We start from the raw sequence: 22,363 nt of genomic DNA, 5'->3' as shown, positions 1-22,363 counted from the left end.
ACATCTTAAATGCAGCTATGTGGACTGGAAAGTGTCTGCTCACTGAATTTTAAAATACCTTTGGCACCATTGTTTTTTTTCCCCTCCTGTGTGTATACAAGCTGCAAGCAGTCACGCAGCTGTTTCCATGGCAATATCTATCTGTGTGAGGAATTCATTAACCCTTTCTCGTAGGAGTATCGTGTCGAAATCCCACGTAGAATACAGATAGGAGAAAAGAGGCAGGGATGCTACAGTGCTATTTTTGACAGGATGCTGCTATTTATGAAACAATACACATCTTCTTTGATGCATAGTAGAGAATCCTCGTTTGGTTTTTGGCACCGTCATCCACTGGTGCTGCTGTTATCAAGACACCGGGGCTGTTGCAGCAAGGCTTTGACATTTGAATTTAAAGGAAATTGGAATGAGGACACTGAATGCAAATCAGCACGAGTCACACCTTCGCCAGATGAATAACAGAATGACCACATGTCAAAAGTCTCTCCCCTGGCAACCTCCTTTACAGGGAGAGACGCCAGAAACTGTGTTTATGGCGAAATCAACCTTTCTGAAATGTAATGTAGTTGACACACACGCAAAGGAAAACAAGCACACTCATGCACTCACACATGAGAGGCAAGGGAGAGACGCAACGCTGTCACTAAGGGAGAACTTTGCTGGATGATGTCTGCGTCACAGATGCGCTGCTTTGATATTGATAAACCATTGAGGAGATTAACCTCACGCCAGACCTTTACAAACACTTAATTATTCATTTGGATTCTATCAATAAAAGGCCATGAGGGCCCGGGTTAATATGCACCAACCAAAATGTCCCATACATGAAATGCATTGAGAGCTGCAGACGGACATGGCTGCGTTAGAGGATCCTATTCATGTTTGTCTTTCATCAATAGCTTGGCTATTTAGCATCAAGTGTTGCGCTTCATCCATGCTAAATTTGGAGGAAAAAAAATGGAACGGAAGGGGCTGATTATTTTGGTACGATTACTAATGGAAAAAGACTTTGTCGTACTGTACTAAACTGAACTATTCCACGTGATGGGAACACGGCTATAGTCCCTGGCGCCGTTGCACTGCTGTTGTCGGCAAGACCTTTCTTTTTTGCAACTTAATAAAGAGCCCACATTATAAAATAAATGTCTGTTTACAATGTCTTCGGAATGTGTCACAGATATTTTCTCTGGATTTTGGTGTGGGAATTTGAGTTGGGGAAAAAAGCCGTCTAAGATGAGTATTTTTAAGAGATCATTCACTTAATCAGGCTTAGATTTTTTAGGTGAGCCTTGTGAAGTGTCAAAATGTGTTTATCCTTGTGTCCCATGCTGGCAGCCATGCCTCGGGCTATTTACAGTGATATCAGCTCTGACTTTGTGTCAGTAACTCATACAACCCCACTTCAAAAATCCTGAAATCCTGGCTTGAAACTCCATGCACAAAAGAAATTAAAGGATGCCATAAATGACACACAGACAGTTTCCGGTCAATCAGCAGATATTCATTAACTTCCCATGATGCTGGAACACATATGTTGCTGTGGGCAGTCTGGCATAAGAACCCGAACAACCAAGCATGAACATAAGCAGTAAACATTGAAGGTGGATGTCATTTTTATGACGTTTATTAGGGTCAAGCCAGTCTGATGGCATCAATCAGAAGCAGGGCTTTCTGCCATCTTATCGCAGAAATGGCAAGAAGGGTATAGATAACGGTGGATGTCATTCATGTGATGCATCACTCTGGCTTGTTTACATGACTTGTCCTTGCAGAAAGAGCATGGATGCATCAGCATGGATGCATCAGCATGGCTTGCCCTCATTTCCGCTGGTTTGAGTATAATCAGTGCTCTTCACAAGTATTGGGACCAATATGGTTGCAGTGCAGCAACACGTTGCACTTTCATCGGGGCTTCCTGCCGTAGCATAGCAACAATTGCCTGGTAGCCTGCTTCGAGGTATAGCGCCGCTTGGGATCCTTGTGTTTTCAAAGCGTTCAGTCTCATCACTGTGGTGAGTGAGCGGCGTAATGCAACACTGAAGTTGAACCTTCGTTTTCCTGCAGGCTTGTCAGGTGCACTGTCACACCGTGGGGATGTGTGAGGTCTGACCTGCCAGTGTGATCACAGTGTGGAAAACCACACCGAACAGTGGATCATCATTCAACACAGCCATATATCTGCTGGCAGATAAGGATTTCTCATAGGAGACATGATATGAAATGTGTAATAATTACATATTTTAAATCATTTAAATCAATTTGAATAATGTTTTATTTATTTATTTACTGTATAAGGAATTTGGTAAATTCAGACCAACTATTACTTACAGCTACGCATCTATTTAGTAGTACTGAACTGACTAAAATCTATTATGAACCCTTTGTATTCATTTATCTATTTATTTATTTATTTATTTTATTGTATTTATTTAACACATCACACTAAGCACTGTTTCATTTCAAATGTCTATGTACGTTGTGATTTGGTGCTATATGAATAACATGTAATTGAATTGAGCTAGACAACAAAGAAGAAGAATAAAATATATCATATTAGAACAAAGTGTAACAAATGTAAGGACATACTCTAGCACTATGTTTTTTTATATTTTTTTTTTTAGAAATATTAGAATGCAAGTTAATGAGTCGATCAGTAATGATGAATAATGTTTTATTTATTTATCCATTCTAATATTGTATTTCTTAATTCCATTAGGTCATTCATTCTCAGTTTGGAGCCATGGGCTATTGCCTGCTTTGCTGACCTTGTTGCAATACCCTTTGTATCTTTGATTATTTATTCATATTTCACTTTTGAAAATGTTGAAGACACGTTTCCTTCAAAAACCCAAGGCCTGTACCTAAATGAGTAATAACAAATACAGTAAAAGACACCGATTAGACTTGAATCAGGAAATGTCACTAGTCGCTCCTTGGAGGTCACCATGCTATAGTGAGTATAATAATTAGAGTCACCTTATCTCTTGCTCCATCTTAATCTCATTTCACTACACCTGTGTTTGAAGTATGAGGAAGAGGAGGATTATCAGAGCAAATTAACTTATTGGGAATAAATTTGCCTCCTGTGAAAAGTTCGTAGCTGACTTTGCTCGAGCTCCCGAGCAAATACATTTTCAGTGCAGCCGATTTGCGTAAGACACACACTAATCGGGAAGTTGCATGGAGAAACATGTCACACATGATTTAAACATTTCATCTTTGACTCGGAGCAGATTTGAGGTTTTTAATGGATATGAACAGCAAGAGGAAGCCAGTGACTGGGAGGCACCGATGCATTAACCATGTGATACTATTTATATCAAAGGAGCAAGGGTGACCCAGTAACTCACATGTCTTATGCAACATGTGAATGGAGCAAAAAAAGAGAAGAAGAAGAAGACTATGGTACATGCAAATCTCTGAGGCTTGGATCTTATTGTTATAGATGCCAATTACAGTTAATTGCAGTAATCAGGGAACACTGTGAATGGGAACACTATTGTAAATGAGAGGGGGATTAGAGACTGAGCATGCTCAGAGACTGAGGGAATCTTTGTACCATGTCATCAAAATCCATATTACATTCCATTGTGCACTGACACTGCTCAACAATGGCTCCTGCCAACATCACCACGTGGGAGATGGACTGCTTTCAAAGAATACACGCGGAGTAACGTGGACGAAGTCTGCAGATTTAGTAGTTATCCACCACACATTTATTCTTATCTTGGCACCTCGACATAGGAAAAGACTGGCTACAACAATGAGAAACACATTGAAACGGGATTTCCAACTATTTTGGGCCAGGGAGAGCCTCCTTCATAATCTCACTCCAAAACTTACTACCATTGTCAGATGCTGTGCAAACTCTGCCATGTTGGGGTTTCCCCTCTCTCTTACTGACTGTGACGTGTCGAGGAAGCCATAGCACTTCAGAGTGATACAGCAGTGCATCGTGTGCATAGACTGTAATAAAAACAAAATTGACTTAGCCCTCTGGTTTGAAAAGTGAAGCCCAGGAAGTAGGAACAGACCTAGCAGTTAGCCACCAGGGGGCGCCTCCAATGGTTGCAAGAATAACTCTGGTATTTGAAACAGGTGAAGCTCATTTCAGGCCCTGTTTATTTATGCATACAGAAAATGCTCTGTGACACTATCATAGAGCTTGGTGTCTTTTCCAGGGATTTTAACCCAGAATCAGAAATACTTTAATGATCCCTGGGGGGGAAATGCTTAAATGGCCAGCATGTAGGCTACAACCCACGAAATTGCCCTCTCCAAAACCTTCACTTTCCACATGTGCAGGAGACAGTACTTGAAACATGAAAGATCCTCTCTAGAGTCAGCGCTTGTTAGAATCACGGCAGGTAACCCGCTCCATTAAAATGGAACTCATAGAAATACAACCATTCTTACTTTCATACAATTAAATCTTCTAAAATATATGATTACTATATTCCATTTATTCCTATAGATGCCCTAAATCCTACACACTGGTCCTTTAAGCCAATTTATTCCCAACCTGATGATTCATTTGCATTTAAATCACTGAATCACAAGATAAGATGAGATGCAGCCCATCTATTGATTTCCTGAAGGGGATTTTAAAACCATTCTATCATCAGTGTGAGGTCAAGAAAATACCACAAATTCAAAGATGGAGGCCCACTGTGTAACGAGGTTGTCAGGGCCATGCCAAACCCTCGGTGGCCATGTCAAATGGCGTGTCACGTTTGCTGCTAAATCAACATTATTTCATTCAGTGACACTGTCAATGAATACATTAATACACAGGTGGCAGGTCTGCGGCTGCACCGAGGCTCTCGCACTGGGAGATTTTGCTTTACTCGTTAATGGGTTTTATCAGGTAGTGCTGAACCTGCATTATATTGTAGATTAATGCATGATACTTGTTATGCTATAGTCAATAGGCAATATGACATACTCTTCTGAGAGATAAGGTTTGTCATATTAAAACCTGATTGTCTGCTGTTCCTTAAACCTGATATCAGGCAGGAAACAGAGTTCTGATGGCAAAATTCACCTTTATGCTATTGTGAATTGATCATATTCTACCTTTGTTTCATTTTTTCAGCAACTCATGCAAAAAATACCTTTGAATATGAGCTTATCAAATGTTAAATAGCCAGACGAATAATGTCAGCCTTTTCTAAATCCCCTGAACGTGTTTGTGTCAGAAACATGTAAACAAAATTTGAGTCTGCCAATTTAACCAGTGGAGTGTTGAGTCAAAAAAGAGCCAGGGCCAAACAACAAACTATTTTGGAGGCAGTCTCTGTTTGATTTCTGTCGGAAAGGACATAAAACCAACGAAAAGATGGTCACACGTGACAAGAAAACATAATAAAATGTACAAATAAGGAAGCTGCTAGACAAGATTGAGAGAAAATGGACAATAGGGAAACTTATACAGTATATCTCAAAACAAAAGCTCTCTCAATGGACAGCAAAAGTGCATGTTATGGAATTATACATATTAACACATATTACAATAAATAATTGGCATTGTTAAACCGGTACATACAGCATATTTGTGTTAAAAAAAAATAGCCATTCATGTATGTTGAAATTGTACATGTTAGGACAGTTACCTGATGTATAGAAACTGCATGGTGGCAAAGTTGTGATTTCTAAGAAGATGTTGGTAAGATAGTGAATAATTAATACCATTCCTGACCAAATAAGTAGAAGTCATGTCATATTCTTCCTCAGTGTGTCCGCGCAGAGTAGTGAGTGGACCTCCATATCATATTTGATTAATGTTTGCACTCATTCATAATTAAATCTCTTTGAAGCAGATTTATAACCATCCATGAAATCTGATCATAGGTGTGCATGTTCTCTCCTGGGCTGCAGCAAATAGGAATTGTTCATGCATGTCTGAATCTTGCAGATCACGTGACATTAAAGTGGTTTTTTTTCTATGAGCCGCTTACTCTCCTACACCAAAGTCCATAGAGGAAATCAACATTTTTAGCTCACGGCGACACCAGAGCTACTCGTCTGCAGTCACAAAGTCACATGTTTCCGCTTACTGATGGAGGCAGCAGTGGATCAAAAACTCTGAACTCACTGTGTGCCATGAGGTCAAATCACAGATTCTCTTCATGGGCTTTGGTGTCTGGGAATGAGCAGTTTACAAACTTCAGTTTCTAGTCCAAAAAAAAACATGTTTTTAAAACATAGTAGTCATCTCCATGTTTCCCTACTTGCAGCCATGTTTTCAGTGTCCAACCATGTTTCAATATACAACCACCGTTCAAAAAAACCTTCAAATATTGCTTTAAGTACCATGTCATGGTCAATCATGGTGATGCCCTTTAATGTTCACTATGTGATACTGATTCCATTCTAATTTAAATGTCCACATTCTGTCATATTGCTCGGGGGGTGAAGACAGCCCTGTTAATGGGGTCACGAGCCACGTCTTTCTCCTTGAACCACCACACAAGTGCATAATTAATCTATTTTTTTTTTTTATCGACATTCTTGTAAGATTCACATAATCACCTCGAAACCAGAAATCCTACCTCAAGTGCTCTGTTTTTCTACTTCGTCACTTCCTATCCATTGTGTATGGAGCCGTGACGTCACTCGTGTGGGAGGAACACAGTGAATTCTCCTTGTGTCTGAGTGAGGGGAGGTCAGCACAGAATATCCCACAGCAACAAATGTGAGACTATAGACTGAGGCTGCAGGAATTGATTGACTTTTGCTATTTGTCAGAGTGCTCGTGGCGCTGATAACGCCGAGGAGAACTGATGATGATGAAGCAAAAGTGGAGTGTTGTAAATCCCTGACTTGCCACATCTCTTTTTACATGTTTCATTGTGAAGCCATCATAGCAGAGGTGGCTCAGCTGTGCCTCGACTGCTTGTCTTGCTTTTGTCCCACTGACACCACGGTGGTGACAGCATCGGGTCTACTCCTTTAAATGAGCCTTTGCGCATAGCCTTCGAATCACCACAACTGCATCAGTGCTGGCTGGGTTGCCTAGCAACTGGACAGCACAGAGATCCCTGAAGAAAACCTCCTCCTCTGTATAAAACACAAGCTTGTGTGATTCTTGAAATTGTGACGTGCGGGGGTTAGCAATTTCAAGCAAGGATGTTTATGTCTCAAACACAAAGGCTCGAGTCCTGTGTATTGATACGCAGCTGAATTAAATACGTATTAAAAATGTGCAAATACGTGATCGTATACTTGTTTTTTGTTACCTCTTCAGGGCCTTTAAGAAGAAAACAGACTTTTCCAGGTACAGCAGTTATCCTGGGCACCAAAGTCTAGTCCTAATAAATCAGTGTGATTTCTGAGGATCTGTTGAGGAGCTGTTGAGGAGTAAAGATGAGGTTAGGTAAGGTAAGGCATTAACTGGTGGTAACGGTCAGGTATAAGTCTCTGTGAGTCAATGCAGAGTCCTGACAAATCATAGTTTCACAAACTTTTCTGGGAGAAACACCGAGCTTTTCACAACCTGTTGTCCACATGGGGACCAAAACCTGGTCCTAAGGAGGCAGAAACTCTTTTCTGAGTTCAGATTATAGCATTATGTGGTCATGTTGGGGATGAGTCCCAGAGCAAGTTTAATGCCACACATTTTGGGATGTTTTCTGTTAGAAACACTGATCTTATCAGGACCTGTAGTCCACATGGGGACCAAAACCTGGTGCCAGTTCGACAGAAGCTATTTTGTGAGTTATGGTTAGAAGTAAGATGGTGAGTCGTGGCTGGGTTACTTTTGAGGTAAGGGCATTAGCTCATAATGGTTAAGGTTAGAGATGGTGGATGTTTTGTTGAGCGTGTGCGTGCGCGTGTGCGCGTGCGTGAAAGGCATGGAGACACCACACACACACACACACACACACTCCCAGCATGTTAATGGCTCCCAGACAGACACAATCCAGCGCATGAACAGGCTGTCGCGCAGGAATTCACCTTAGGTGTCCCCCCCCACCCCCTCCACCCGCCTCCCTCCCTCCCTCTCCAACCCCTAATAGATTATTATTATTATTTGAATTTTAAATAAAATCGGAAGAAAAAAATAATAACAACGTAAAGGGAGAGAGACAGGAAGAGAGAGAGATACGCACACACACACAGAGAGAGAGAGAGAGAGATAGGCACAGAGAGACGAGCTTCCCTGTGATCATGTCTCTCTGTGGCTGCTGAGTGTCTGTCATTTGCTCAGTGTTGGGAGGAGAACACGCGTGGACCATATTAACGCGCTCAGACGCCCTTTAACGCTGGACAGCGGTTGCAAGTGCACGGACCGTCCAGAGACTGTAGAGCTTTTCTTTGTGTGTGTGTGTGTGTGTGTGTGTGGCATCTTTGACATGAGACCCGACGCTGTGACGGTGATCCATGCGCTTGCCTATGAGGAGCCATCCGTATTTCTCGGCATGTAGTTTTTGATTATTTTTTTTGTTGTTGTTGTTGTTCCTTCTCCTCCGCCAGAGAGGAGCGATATAGGCTCCTCTGACGTCTGCATCAGATATTACCCACTGCTTGTTCAATGTGCATTTTCCCCTCAGTGACTTTGCGCTGATCTACATCATCAGCATCAGCAGCAGCAGCAGCTGCGAGAAGAGGAGTGAGGAGAGGAAGAAGAAAAAAAAGGGGGGGGAATTAAGATTTCATTTTTCTTTTCTCTTTTTTTTTTTTTCTTTTAATACAACCCACCTTCTCCTCTTCAACTGATCAGCAGCTCTATAGCAAATATCTTTGAACAACATCACATAGTGGAATAGTCTGGCGCCACAGCAGCAGCAGCATCAGCAGCAGCAGCGTCGCTGGAACCATGCCTCTTCTGCAGATTTGGACTGGGAAATTTCATCCACCGATTTGAGGCGGCTGCTCACTCATTCATGCCCGTGTTTGTTTGTTTTGTAGTGGAGCAAATACTTGTCATTTATGAACTGCCGTAGATGCTGCTATATTTTAGAAGAAGAGCAAGATGTCTGATCTTGTGGTGTTAGTAGAGGGGCTCTGTGACCTGCACGGATTTCCATAGCTGGGGAAAACAGCGGGGGCCAATTACACGATTTAGTCTTTTCAGAAATTGAAATCAAGACGCCTGTTTGAGATGAAGACATCGCATGCGTAGATGTAGGCTTGTTTATTTGACATTTCTTTTTTAAAAAGGGGGCAATTATTCTTCTTTTTTTTTTTTGATTGCCATTTTGTTACTTTGGGCATTTTTTCCGGGGGGGAGGACCACTGCACTGGTTGGATTATAGAAACTATATCCAAGGATTTGTGGAGATGTTGGGTCGTCAAGAAGATAAATTATGTGGAATTTTCTCTGCTGTGGCGGCTTTGTCCTTCGTATGCTTTGTTCAAAGGTAAGGAAACACACCAGCTTTGGATTTTAAGATAGAACAAAAAAAAAAAAAGGAAAAATCACACAAATGTATGTTTTAACAAATCAATAAAAGGCTGGGATCGCGCAAATCGCATTGACGGGGTTCCCGGGCCCACTTATTAGGGGCAGTGCTGTCAATATATGCTCTATAATAGACGCTGCTGTGGCGCTCGCGAGCGTAAAAACATGCGCGTGCATGCTGTCGGTGTCAAACCTATTGTGAAACATCACCGACTCCCTCTATCAAAACGGGGATGTTCATGTATGCATATAATGGTGGCGACTTTTCAGCATGATCACACTCATGAATGACAGCCCAGGGTTGTCCCCTAATTGGATCAATCATTCGATCATCGATTGATTACGCCACAAGCAGCCAGATGTGCTATATGGGGTTCTATTGTGACGAGGCCTATACTGATATCCCATCTCAAATTGCAAGGTAATATTATGATCCATGACATGACTGAATCAAATTAGGAATATCAAAAAAAAAATGAAATCATCATCATCATCACCATCATCATCATCAGCTGCTGCTGCTCCTCTCCAGACAGGAGAGACAACAGCCTGTTAGATTTCAGTGCAGGCCCTGCATATGATGTTTACACAATGATTTACTGCACAAGCCTTAATGAAGCTCATCACAGTGTGTCAGAACCTCCTGATCGGTGCTGTGAACAATAAAACCCCTCGTGGCCCATGTAATCGTCCATGTCTGCAGTCCTCCTCCTATGCAGCCTCACTTCTGACATGTCAGTGCTCCAGAAAAGGACCTGCCCGCTGTTGTTTTGACATTTGGACTCCATTATGATCGACTGACCAGTGGTTTCCAATAGTTTTCCTTGAGGGAGAGCCAAATTTTTAGGATTGTATACAGAGAGGGTCCCTCCCTCCCACACACACACACACACACACACACACACACCACACTAACAATAAAGAGAGCACACAACATCTTAAAATGCAGTACAATCCATACTCCCCCCCCCAAAAAAAAAAGATAGTATACTTACTTTCCCATCATCTTTTTCAAACATTGCACTTTTGTGATACAAGACCCTTAATTCATTTGGAAACCCTTAAATTGAGTTGTGAGTGCTAATAATTCAAAAATGAATTAAATGCTGAGTCATCTATATTTTACACAAATTATTAAACTGCTAAGTGTGTGTGTGTGTGTGGGAGGGGGGGGATTGGTTAGGAACCTCTGGATTCATCGATTGTATGGTTATTTATGTGTCATGCACAAAAGTGGGCAAGTCCTTATGCCTCCATACATACACAAACATGACTGTTGCAGTGGTTCGTTCAATATTCCAATACATTTCAGTTCAATACAAAGGTTTGTGATTTAAACAGCAACGTTCTGCCTTCTCTTTCAGGCTTGGCAGATTTAGCAAATGTTCCCTTCCTGAAGCACAGATTAAGTTGTTTCAAGCATTCAGCACACATAAAAGGGCATTTTACTAAATGGCACATTCTTTTTGACATCATAAATAGACAAAAAAATTCTCAGCTTCTCTGACTCACACATCAAACTCTGGTCAGTCTTCCTGGGGTGCGCATATGGAGCTTTGTCTTTTGTTCAATCGGAACGCTTCGACTGATCCCATGACAATCATGTCCCTAAATACCAAACAATAAGGGTGTAATCCTGCCTGTGTTTCAGCTGTCACTGCTCCTCTCTTGTAGTGTAATGATGCTGTCAGGTGTCAGACCCACAAGTCCTGTAGCTCCTGGCCAGCTTGATGAACAGCTGCACTGCCCATGAGCTAATTGAACGGGGCTTCCCCGGCTCAGCAGAGGGCTAGTGCGTCTGTCGGGGGAACAGTTTTAACCAGCCTTCTTCCCCTCGCACTCTCGTCGAACCCTCTCCCGCAACAAGAAACCTCAGCTGGAGAGCTGCTCTCGGTCAGGTGATGCGGGTCACGGCACCCATGTTACATGTGTCACTCACGCAGACTATGTGTGGACGGTATTTGCCCTCTGAGGGTTGGAAGTCTGTCTCCACGCCTAAGACCAATGAGGCCTGACATTACGATACAACGCTGTGCTGGAATCCCCAAATTTAAATCAATAAAATGCTCAGGTGTATTGTGTACGGTGCTCCCCCAGTAGGCTAGCAATGCTAGCATTCCCGCGTACGACCGAGGTGTCACTTTAAGTCTAGTTTAACATCGTTCTTACCAGTTAAAAAAAATCCATACTTCTATAACCAGTGTTAGGTTTTCTTAACACTCTCTCATAGTGTCAGATTTCACTTTTCAGGTCAAACAGAGAAGACTACGTGATTTACCATTACATTTGTGTTCATATATGCTAACATCCTACAACCAAAATACTAGCATTAGCTTGCCTAGATCACAACCCGTTTATGTTAGCAAAGTTGCTAACATAAACGTCTTTTTCATGGAGGTTCACCACTGGCAAAAGAGCAAAAAGAAATCTCAATATTGCGTTTTACTTCAACTATTTGAATTTTAATCAAAGTCAGTAGATGGAAGAGAAAGGTGAATTAGCACCTTTAGTGTTTTATCCAGTTTTGGTTTTGACACCAACTATTTCAAAATGTTATTACAAGACACAATTATTAGATAGATATAACCCAATAAACCAGAGTAGAACATGCATTACAAATATTACTTGTATACAGTGCAACAGAATATTTCTTGCATTGAAAAAAAACATATATATTTATTTCAGTGTGGGTATTCTTAATTCAAAAATTTTGAGGTTGAACAAAATATAACTTACTCTCAATTTGTTTCCTGAACATGTTTAAATCTACCAAATGTAGCCATTACCTAACTTTTAATTGTGTTCATAAACTGGAAATCAACAACGGCTTCAATCTCATTAGTCCACGAAGAATTGTGTGTAGTATTTCCTCCAAAGCAAAATCTTTTTTTCACCCTGCTTTCTGACATACCATACCATTTCACATATTATGTATTATTGATCGAGGAAACCAAACCATATCGCACTGAACAGCCAGTATAGAAATGTATTGTTGAAACTGTTTTATATGGAGTCTGATTGATGAGACTCTTTCTAATAGTGATAGATGTTTTGGATTGACACCTGTCGCTGTGTAACTGCTCACTGGTCACAGCCACTCCTACTTAAGATGGCTTCCCACTTCCAAAAAGCACTTTTTAATCACCAAAACATTGCAATGAAATTTTTATCAATGCAAGTTGGACAGTGTGTGGGGGTGTTAACTATTAGGCGGCGACTGCCAAGAATGCAAGAATAAAACAACAAACAAAGACTGGAGCATGAGACAGACAACACGGATGAGTCTTTTCCCAGGCTTCATCATACAGTATGAGAAACAAAACGTCTATGTGCTTTAAAATACCTACTGTTGTCATTGTTTTTCTGCCCTCAGCTCCTCCACTGGAAGCACTGGAATGTCTTTGGCCAAGACCACCGTGGACAAACTGCTGAAGGGATATGACATCCGTTTAAGGCCTGATTTTGGAGGTACGTGCTGCGACTGCGTCTGTTTTCGCTTTTTTTCTTGAGGGTATTTACAATTCCAGCTTTATACACTGGGGCACAGTGTTTATGAGTCATTTCCCTGAGAAACCGTCGGAGTCGGAGTCCTGTGGCAAAATACAGGGCATGGCTATATCATGCTAAGGATGGCTGCTTCTGGAGAATTGGGACACGTGCAGAACACTATGTTTTACAAAAAAAAAAAAAAAAAAAAATAGTGATTGTATTGATTTGCAGATAAGGGAAAACACTTTTGCCCCATTAAATTTTATTGGAAATTGCGCATCTCGTGCATCTGCTTCTAAGAATAATGGGATTTTGATCATTGCTAAAAATAGAAGGTGCGGGGGAGGGATAAGTCATTAGTTTATGTCATTTGGGCTGACTGTTTTACTGAAGCTATTCAAAAGGCTCCAATTATGTATTACAAATGTACCAGAGCAATTATGCTCTTCCCAGTTCTCTGTCTCTTTTTTCAGGCGACATTTTAGTGCATTTTACTCATGAATATGGACATCATTGGGGGAAAAAAAATCATGTTTGTATTTTTCCGTGTATGTGAATTGTGATTAAAGGCTAAATACTATGTCACTCAGCAAGTGACATAATATTAGCATAGTTTTTGTGACGTTCCAAGCAGTTACATTTCGCCACTTATTTTCTTTTACTCTGTTTTACACTTTGCTTTTAGCAAATTCGCACCAGTAATAGGTTCCTGTTTATGAATATTCAGCCAATAGGGTGAACGTATGGTTTTCAGGAGGCCTGTGTGAGTCGAGGGCTTGTTCAAACAGGCAACATAATGGGCCTGTTTGCGATAAATACTGTGCAGTACGAGGAAAATGTGATAACGTTGGTGAATATTGCAATGACAACAATATATGGCTCGTGACAAATGAGCAGTGCTCATGTCCGACTGCTCCGGGTTCACTGCCAACATAGACCCAGACAGTGAGTCGCCGACACAAACTGAGATAAAAATTAAACAAATTGAACAAATAAAAAAAAAAAATACACCTTTGTGTATTATTTTTTTGCTATTGCATACAAAAACCTCCCATTGGTTGTTGTACTGAATAAATCAAAATCTGAAACTAAATTTATAAGATTATAATTTCATTGCTATTGCAATTGTTTAATTGGGTATATTGTCATTCTGAAAAACTATACCTATATATATATATATATATATTGCAATTTCAGAACATGGAGGATCAGTTAAAAGAGGTTGATTCCCATTTTATGGCTTTGACTTACTGCATGTGAGGCTTGGCCCATTCAAGGCCATTCACTGTTAACATCACCCCACTGTTCTGACAGCCATATTGATGGTTCTAATCCAGCGCCGTATACAAGGTTGTACCTATTAATTTCAGTACCAGCTTTATTGTTGCCGCTGTGCACACACACATATCCGAAAGCTTTATATAAACATGTAAAAAAAGAAGAAGAAAGAACAAAGGAGGCTTTCCACAGAGCATGGTGTTAATTTAACAAGCGCAAACAACACAATAGAATGTCACAATTTAAAAATTGCTCCAGCTGTAGTTCTCTCCAACCAGTGATTTATATTTAGGGGGAAGATGAATCTGAAAATACATGTTGACATGCTTGCAAACCCCACAGTTATCTCATGTAAAGGCTGCAGATTTTTTTTTTTTTTAAATCTACAACAATCTTTTATTTGTCAAAGGAAATTGCTAAATTGGAAAAGTAACAAATGATGTTTTTAATGTATTTTCTTCACCAGTATGCGATGAAACAGGCCACACGCATCCGTCTGTCTGTTCTGCTACTGCAACACACCTGATGAGAATGATAAAAAAAACATAGAACAGGTGCAGCCTCTTCATATAACCTTCATCTGGTTTGGCTGTTGTGCCAAAAAACAGATGCTCTGATGAAGACTGGTGTGCCAAAATATGTGAGGCTGATGTTGGCTTTTGTTAAGAACATGCTGTGGGTTGGTTGAGGTGATGTCTTTGTTGTGTGCTTTGGACTGCAGCCATTCCAGAGTCGTTTCAAGATTCAGTGAAAGGGGGGGAAAAAAAGAGTCTTCGCAGTAGTGGGCAGGTGTGTCGTAGAGAGTGGTGTTTCTCTGTTTGTCACAGTGATAATCATTTTAAATCCAATTTGGATTCAACTTGGCACATTGATTAGGATCCGTGTTATGACCTATGTTATTGATTTTTTTTTTTTTCAAATCTGTCAGCTGCCATGGTCGCCAAATGGGATCAAATTTAACCCCAATGGCGTTCCACGATACATTCAACGAAAACACACATATCTTTAAGCCACTTGCAAGTGTTTTAATAAATTATTCAAACATGTTGTAAATAGCGACTTCCCCCGTGATTACTCATATGGTAGACTGTGGGAAAAAGGAAGTTAGTGTGTTTTGGTTTTTTTTCTGCGTCTTTGTCTGCAGAATCCAACCTATAATTGCTTTTGAAAACACCACATTTAACATTTAGACGTTAAACAACGTTTCAAAGTCAGTGTGTGTACACTTTTACATGACTGTGCTTACGTGTGCCTTCTTCCTGGTCGAACACATCTGCCTCATTGTCTTCCTCACGAACAACAGTACAGCTCACAGTTGTGCAAATGAAAGCAGATTCAGCAGGAAGGTTGCAGAAAACACTTTGTCATACTGTATCGTCGCATTATACAGTGCAATCCAGTCAATACAATTTGTCGAATGTTATGATTAAATTATGCGTGAATTATGCACAAAACATTGCAGTTTATTTCTGTGTAAGGACAAAGAAGCTAATTGGCTTTTGTTTATAAGATATATGGAGGAGGGCTGTTGTGCAATCATTTAATTAGCCATATATAACATTAAACAATGCATGCATTTAATTGAACAAATAACGTCACACTATCTCTTTGTCTCACTTACACTGCAGTACATGTATTTTTGTAATTTATTTTGTCTTTTTTTTCTATATTGGTTGCTTAGATTTGTTTATTATAACTGACTGTTGTGTCGCAGCCCTTGAATGCATCACAGTGGTCAGAACACATTTCATAGAGTGAGTATGCAGGCAGAGAGAAGCTGCATGTGCTTCACCCTCAGGCCAAGGAGCTGTAGTCCATCATGTCGTGATATTTCGAAAATCAGTCAGCCACTTCTGCCGTGACACAACTGCTGACGGCCTTCAGCTCTTGAGATTCAACCAAGAGGGTTTTAATTTAGCACAAAGCTGGACACTGACAACCGCCTGACCAACACCCACATTTAAAATAACATCCATTGTCAGTCAGCGGTGTAAATCAGCGGGAAAATCATGTGTCGACAGGCGACAGTCACCGTTCATCACTTCCCTCTTCCTCCCATTAATCTATAAAGCAAACAAGAAATCGAGAAATAGAGCTCTGAAATCGTAGACGGAAGGCAGCTTTCCCATCATTTGGAACTTGCCGGGGAGCTAAATGATATAGTTATTATTTCTGTTTCGTTGCCATATTCTATTCACTTGCATTATATGAGAAGCTTTTAATTAATTAGTGTTCATGGTCAAATACCTGAATCACCACAACCACAATAAACTGCAACACCCACATGACCTGACGGATATACTGCGTCAACTCAGATTTAGCAAGGTAACCTGACCTTGGTCGTTTTTCAACGGTTGCACCAATGTCAGTGTTTAAACACGTTTTGAATCACTGTTGTTGTCCTCAGGCTGTTCCCATGGAGGGGTCATCGCAGCAGAACACCACTCGCATATTTGATTTGGCTTAGTTTAGTTTATTTGTACTTTAATTGTCGTGCGAGCCGTCTTTCAACCGGAAGGTTGTGGGTTTGATTCCGGCGCTCTGCTAGTCTACATTCCGAAGTGTCATTGGGCAAGACACTTAACCTTCACGTTGCCCGTGACCGCTGTGCTGACAGCATGTGGATGGGTATGAAAGATGTGTGCTAGAACATGGGGCGTTCATTAATGCTAACATTAACACGCTCACAAGCAAATAATATTACTGCACAGACGGCACCGGCCCTCTTATGATTGGTCACTTTCAGTGCGCACCCACAAGATTCTTCTTGTATTTGATATATATATAGATACCTGTAAAAACCTCGAGACATGGATATAAGTATTAATAGATCTTAGTATTCTATATTTTATATTATGGAGTTTCATTTTTGTAAAAAAAAAAAAAAAAAAATTATAAAGGCTATAAAAAGCCCGTTAAGTGGATGTTTATACGTTTGATGATGAGAATGTTGGAAAAAAAACACCAATCAGAGTAGGTGCAGAGTATATAAATATATATATATATATATATTATATTTGTATATAGGGAGTCAAGGAGTAAACCATTCAACTGTGTGTGATTATATGTTGCTATAGTGTATCAGGCTACTCTGTGCTTCAAGTCACATTGGATATGGGAGTCATTATGGATATAAAAGTGCAACATTCAAACTGATAGTGCTACTGGGATGAATGATAGGGAACTAAGGAAACTTACTGTGACATACATGGTAATCCTTGTTATCACAGTTGGCCTGTGTCCAGTAAAAGATTAAATTACAGACATCAAAAGAGGTCAGCTGTTGTAAGACCTTTTTTAAGCTTCATCTTTTTTTTTGGTATACATGGTAACCTACAACGGCAAATTCAGATACTTGTTTTCATATTGTGACCTGGCTGTACTGTGAACTTCACGAAGCTTTACGAGGGCCCTGCTCTGAAAGCCTTTAAAGTAATGATTGTCTTCCAGTCAGCTCAGCGTCCTGTTAATTATAATGCCAACAAGGAGGAAGCCTTTTCCTGCAATGGTTTCCACTATGGTGTGAGTGCAGCTCTTTCAAATAGGCTGGTTGCTACAGAAAACCTATTTGATTTGCCTCATGAACTTTATCAACAACTTAACATGATTGCTTGACAGAGCGCGATCCTATTCTGTTCTGTGTTGTCCTCTGTTGGCACAAACATTGTCTGGAAGATTAATGCATCTTGTTGGCAGGGACCAATGTGGTTGCACGTTAACATATAATTGAGAAAAAAAAAGTCCATGTAGAGTCATGGTCCATGTATGGTGACCAAATGAAGAAAACGATGCACAAAAATGAAGGGAAATCCTGCTCCCAAACTTAGGGGCCGATCTCATTTCTTATTTTTACCACCACCCCCACCTTCCACCTTCGCATTAGCCGTTTGGAACTGATTAAAATCTAGCCCTATGAAATGGGACACACCTTCAAGAATGTGGTACGTTATCATGTAAACAAACACAATGGCGTATGTACAATAGACAACGGACACATTGTTATTAGCATAGCTGCACCACATGCTAACCAATGTTAGCATTACACACACACACACACTTTTACAAAATCAAAGCATAACAAAATGCTGTTTTTTTAATCTGTATTAGTAAATACAGTGTAGTACAAGCATGAAACATAAATATAGCATTTCAATTCAATTCAACATAGATTATCTCAAGGCACTGTACATAGTAAAGCAGAAACCTTTACAACATTATAGAGCGCGTAGAACCCAACAATTCACACAATGAGCAAGCACAAGTGGAAAAAGTCCCTTTTAACAGGAAAAAATCTCTGACAGAACCAGACTCAAAGATGTGTGACCATCTGCCTCGACCGGTTGGGGTGAAAGGAAAAATGGGGGACAGAGGAGAGGAAGGGGAGAGAATGGACAAGAGGGAGATGAGGTAGAGACAGAAGAGAGAAACCAGGAGCAGAAGTACAGCAAGTGTATCAAGTTATAAGTTTAGACAAGACAGTTCTGAATCAGCTATGACAAAAAAAATCTTCAACCTGAAATAAACCTGAAACAAATCAAATAATCTAAAATAAATAAATCACAATCACAAATGGGACCCTTGTCTTTAATAAAAGTAACTTTAATCTGAAATAAATAAACTAGGCACAAATCAAGTTTTCATATAAATAACAGCATACCCGCCATCAAGTGAAGCACGGTAATGGTGGTAATCATTCATTACATACCAGGATTTTAGATGTTCTTCATGTGTCCCTGACATTGCAGGTGTTCATGTACTGTGGCTAATGCCAGAGTCTGAAAAGGGTGTAGTCATCTCCCACGTTCACAAAGCGTGACCAACGGACATAGATGAAAATGCCTCTGCAGGCAATTGGATAGACCTGGATGATATATGCAGAGCGACAAAAAGATGTGTCAACAAACGTGCTTGTGGTAGTTTTCTCGGAGCGATGGCTATCTAGTAATGACATCTACATTTTGCTCCGTGGAGCGAGTCACTTAAAAATGGAGGCAACGGGCGAAACGAAAGACAGCTGTTCTTCGGTGGCTGCCAGCTATTTGTCTTCAGACTTCCCTCGCAGAATCCACTGTCTTGTATGTTTCTGCAACGCGATCAATCAAACACAGGTTCTGCCATTCAGACAATTCCTCCAATCTTCATGCAGAAGGCCAGTGTCGTGGAAGCTCAGCTTCCCTGGAAGTGATGACTTTCCTGCATTTGTTGTCCAATCACTGTCAAGCTCACATACATATTTGACCACATTTTAGAGGAAGCTGAGCTTCCCTTGCTGTCTTAGAGCACTCGCCACTAGTGTACAACCATCCATTCAAATACAAGATTGTGAATCTTGTGAATCCTGTCTGTGGTTAACTTTTGACCACAAAGCATTTTGGTCAAGGGGATAATTTCAGGCTTTTTGAAGTGTGGTTGTATGAGGCACTTGCACATAATCAGCGATATTGTGCTCAGGGAGGTTGGATTAGGCACAAAAACTACTTGGTTTGGTAAATGTCAACTTGTCGTCATGGTTATAAGCCCTGTGTTTTTGAGACCCATCCTCCAAACATGGGCTCTTTTACTCTCAGTTTACTACGGCTGACCTGCTTGGTCCCATCTTAACTTCTATGACTAGACGTTGTTCAACGACAAAGCCTATATGTGTGTTTTAATCAGCTGCTGACAAAGATTACCTGATTACCTTGTGATTTTTGTCTCATGTTAGTAAAACTTTGTAATTGTTGGATTGTTTATAGCACTTAGGCATTGACAGCAAAGGTGTCATTTAAGAGGATGACACACATGGCATCAGTACACACATGATGCTTTGGCGTGTGAGAAAACTGGCTGTCATAAAAGTGGTGACCCATAAAATGTATCTGAATAAATTCATTATGTTGTGTAATGAAGTACGGGACCTCGCTAAATCAGTGTCACAAGGGGCTCATCTAATTATTAATCATTCTCAGTATATTCACAAATATTACATTTACAAGTATTGCCTTCTGGAGTTAGCACCTCCGCCATTGTCTGTCTGCCTGTGAGCAGCATAACCCCAAAACTAAAGAGATAAAAAAAAAAAGAAATTGGATTTTGATGATGCTTCATATATGAATCTGGAACCAGTATTTGTTAACCTCACACTAACGCTTTGGAAAACTGTGCAGCCTTTCCAGAGGTTGGTGCCGTCTAAGTGCTTTCTCTTGTTAAATAGTTTTATTTTAGTCTCTAACACACTGCTTTATAGTCACACCCAACAGCTAACCCATAACATGAAATTTCAAGTTGCACTATAAAATAATACAGCCTGTTTCTTTCTCATTTTGTCATGTGCACATGGAGAAACATTTTGTGTTTGTTAAAAAGTAAAATACTGCCCATGCCAGTCAGTGAATTTCTTATCTAACACAATGGATGTGATATTCTTTTTTTTGACACATTTGAAAATTGGTGTGTGTTTGAATTGTATTTTTAGTGTTTTTATTTCCGCTCCAATTTCTGCTATTAGTGAAATTGTAAAGTTTTTGGTTCTCAGTGTTTGAGAGTAAACACATTGCAGTGTTGGGTATTAGAAGGGCCAAAAGGCTTTTCTGTATTTTATTTTTCCATTTTCCCCTCAAGTGCCAAAGTGAGGCCCCTGGGCATGAGGGTGCTGGTTCATGCATTTGGCCTCAAGTTGTCTGGGTCTATACAATGACTTGTAGGCATCCTCCCTTCTTTATCTGTGTCATGAAATATAAAAAGTACTGTATCTATTAAGGGTTATAAATGTATAAATGTTGATTATGCTGAGTTGAAATCAGGGCCGACATTACACAAAGAATTGTATTTCATCAAATGTAATTGCGTGGAATAAAACGGTTTTACAATAAAAAAATATTGTTCCCGAATCAAACGTATCAAATCGTCCTCTAAGGCAGAGAGTTGGAAAGACTGTAGCATACCAGATACCACTAATTCTTTCAAGGCCAAACTCATCCTCATCCTAACAGCCATTTCCGAAAAAATGCTCAAATCAACCAGAGTCATTTCTCTTTGCCTGGAAACTTTAAAAAAAAAAACTTATCAGTAGCCAGGATGGTGGCCAAACATATCTTTTATTTATAGATTATTAGTTATTAAACAACAATATTTTTATTTAATCACACAGTGTATGCCCAGCATAAGAGATTATTTATTTGCCCGCATGCTCCCTTTTACCACAGTGATTGACTGTCTAGGCTGAGCGGGGTATGTTCAGTCGGTCAGGGAAAAGGGCAAGGTGGTCTGACACCGCTTTTGTCACCATTAGTAATTTGTACATGGGAACTGGAAACATAGGATGACAATCTACCGATGTGGAGACTTGCTCAGGGTTCTGGGCAGAGATATTGACAGTATTGATCTCGGCGTAAACAAGAAAAATCACATGACAAATGTGATGTCCACTCACTTGGATGAGATAAGGGGACCCACTTTGGCTCTCACCTCCATCACACATTTGTCCTTCTGGAGGACATATTTCAAATCAAGCTGTCATCACAGGGATGTGTTTTTTTTATGGCCTCAGCCTCCACCATTAACAAAGCACCAAGGGCAACATGTGACAAATTCTGGGAACATGCGTGTTCCTGCTGGCGATGGAATGCAGATAATTTATCGGCCATAAACTGTAAAATATGTTTCAAAGTACACACTTTGCTGCAGAACTGTATGGATACACACAAAATAGAGCATCGCAAGAACATGTGTATTCTCCAAAACAGGAGACTGTGAAACGGTTTCCATAGTAACGGTACAGTAGCTGAAAGATGCTAATGTCGTGTCCAGTTTTCTGTACATGCTCCTTTAACTGGAAAGTATGTGACACAAGGTAATACAAATAAATGGAAATATGTTATTTATGAATACATATACTGCTATTAACATGTCGCGGTCATGATAGTGCTTTATTAGATATAGATAGATACTACAGTGTTACCGTAACGGAATTCCTTGAGTAATCATAGTGTATTTATTTGGTAATTGATAATAAATGAATCGCTACATTAAAACTCTGTTTGGTGTATTTGTATTTGCAGCGGTGTGTTTCACATCTTATTTGTAGTGCTCGTTTGATTATTTTTCTCTCCTTCCTGTCTTGAACATGGAATATAATTCAGTTTTTTCGGCACAAACGCTGTTGTGTGACGCTTCCCTCGGCGACTCAGGCATTTTGTTCCTTGTATGCAGCGA

At 40.2% G+C, this 22,363-nt stretch overlaps 1 protein-coding gene across 2 annotated transcripts in view; it reads left to right on the top strand.

The window, feature by feature from the left end:
• Positions 1-8,145: 8,145 nt before the first annotated feature.
• Positions 8,146-22,363, top strand: part of gabrb4 (gamma-aminobutyric acid type A receptor subunit beta4) — a 55,848-nt gene continuing 41,630 nt past the window's right edge. For both annotated transcript variants that reach the window (XM_058627284.1, XM_058627283.1), the window contains exons 1-2: positions 8,146-9,362; positions 12,777-12,871. In XM_058627284.1, the coding sequence (XP_058483267.1) occupies positions 9,283-9,362; positions 12,777-12,871 (175 nt within the window). In that variant the 5' untranslated portion in view covers positions 8,146-9,282. The remainder of the gene's footprint in view (positions 9,363-12,776; positions 12,872-22,363) is intronic.

The sequence above is a fragment of the Solea solea genome, chromosome 4 (assembly GCF_958295425.1).
Source record: "Solea solea chromosome 4, fSolSol10.1, whole genome shotgun sequence".
NCBI classification, from domain to species: domain Eukaryota; kingdom Metazoa; phylum Chordata; class Actinopteri; order Pleuronectiformes; family Soleidae; genus Solea; species Solea solea.
The sequence above is the reverse complement of the archived record's forward strand: the minus strand, read 5'-3'. Positions and strand labels throughout refer to the sequence as shown.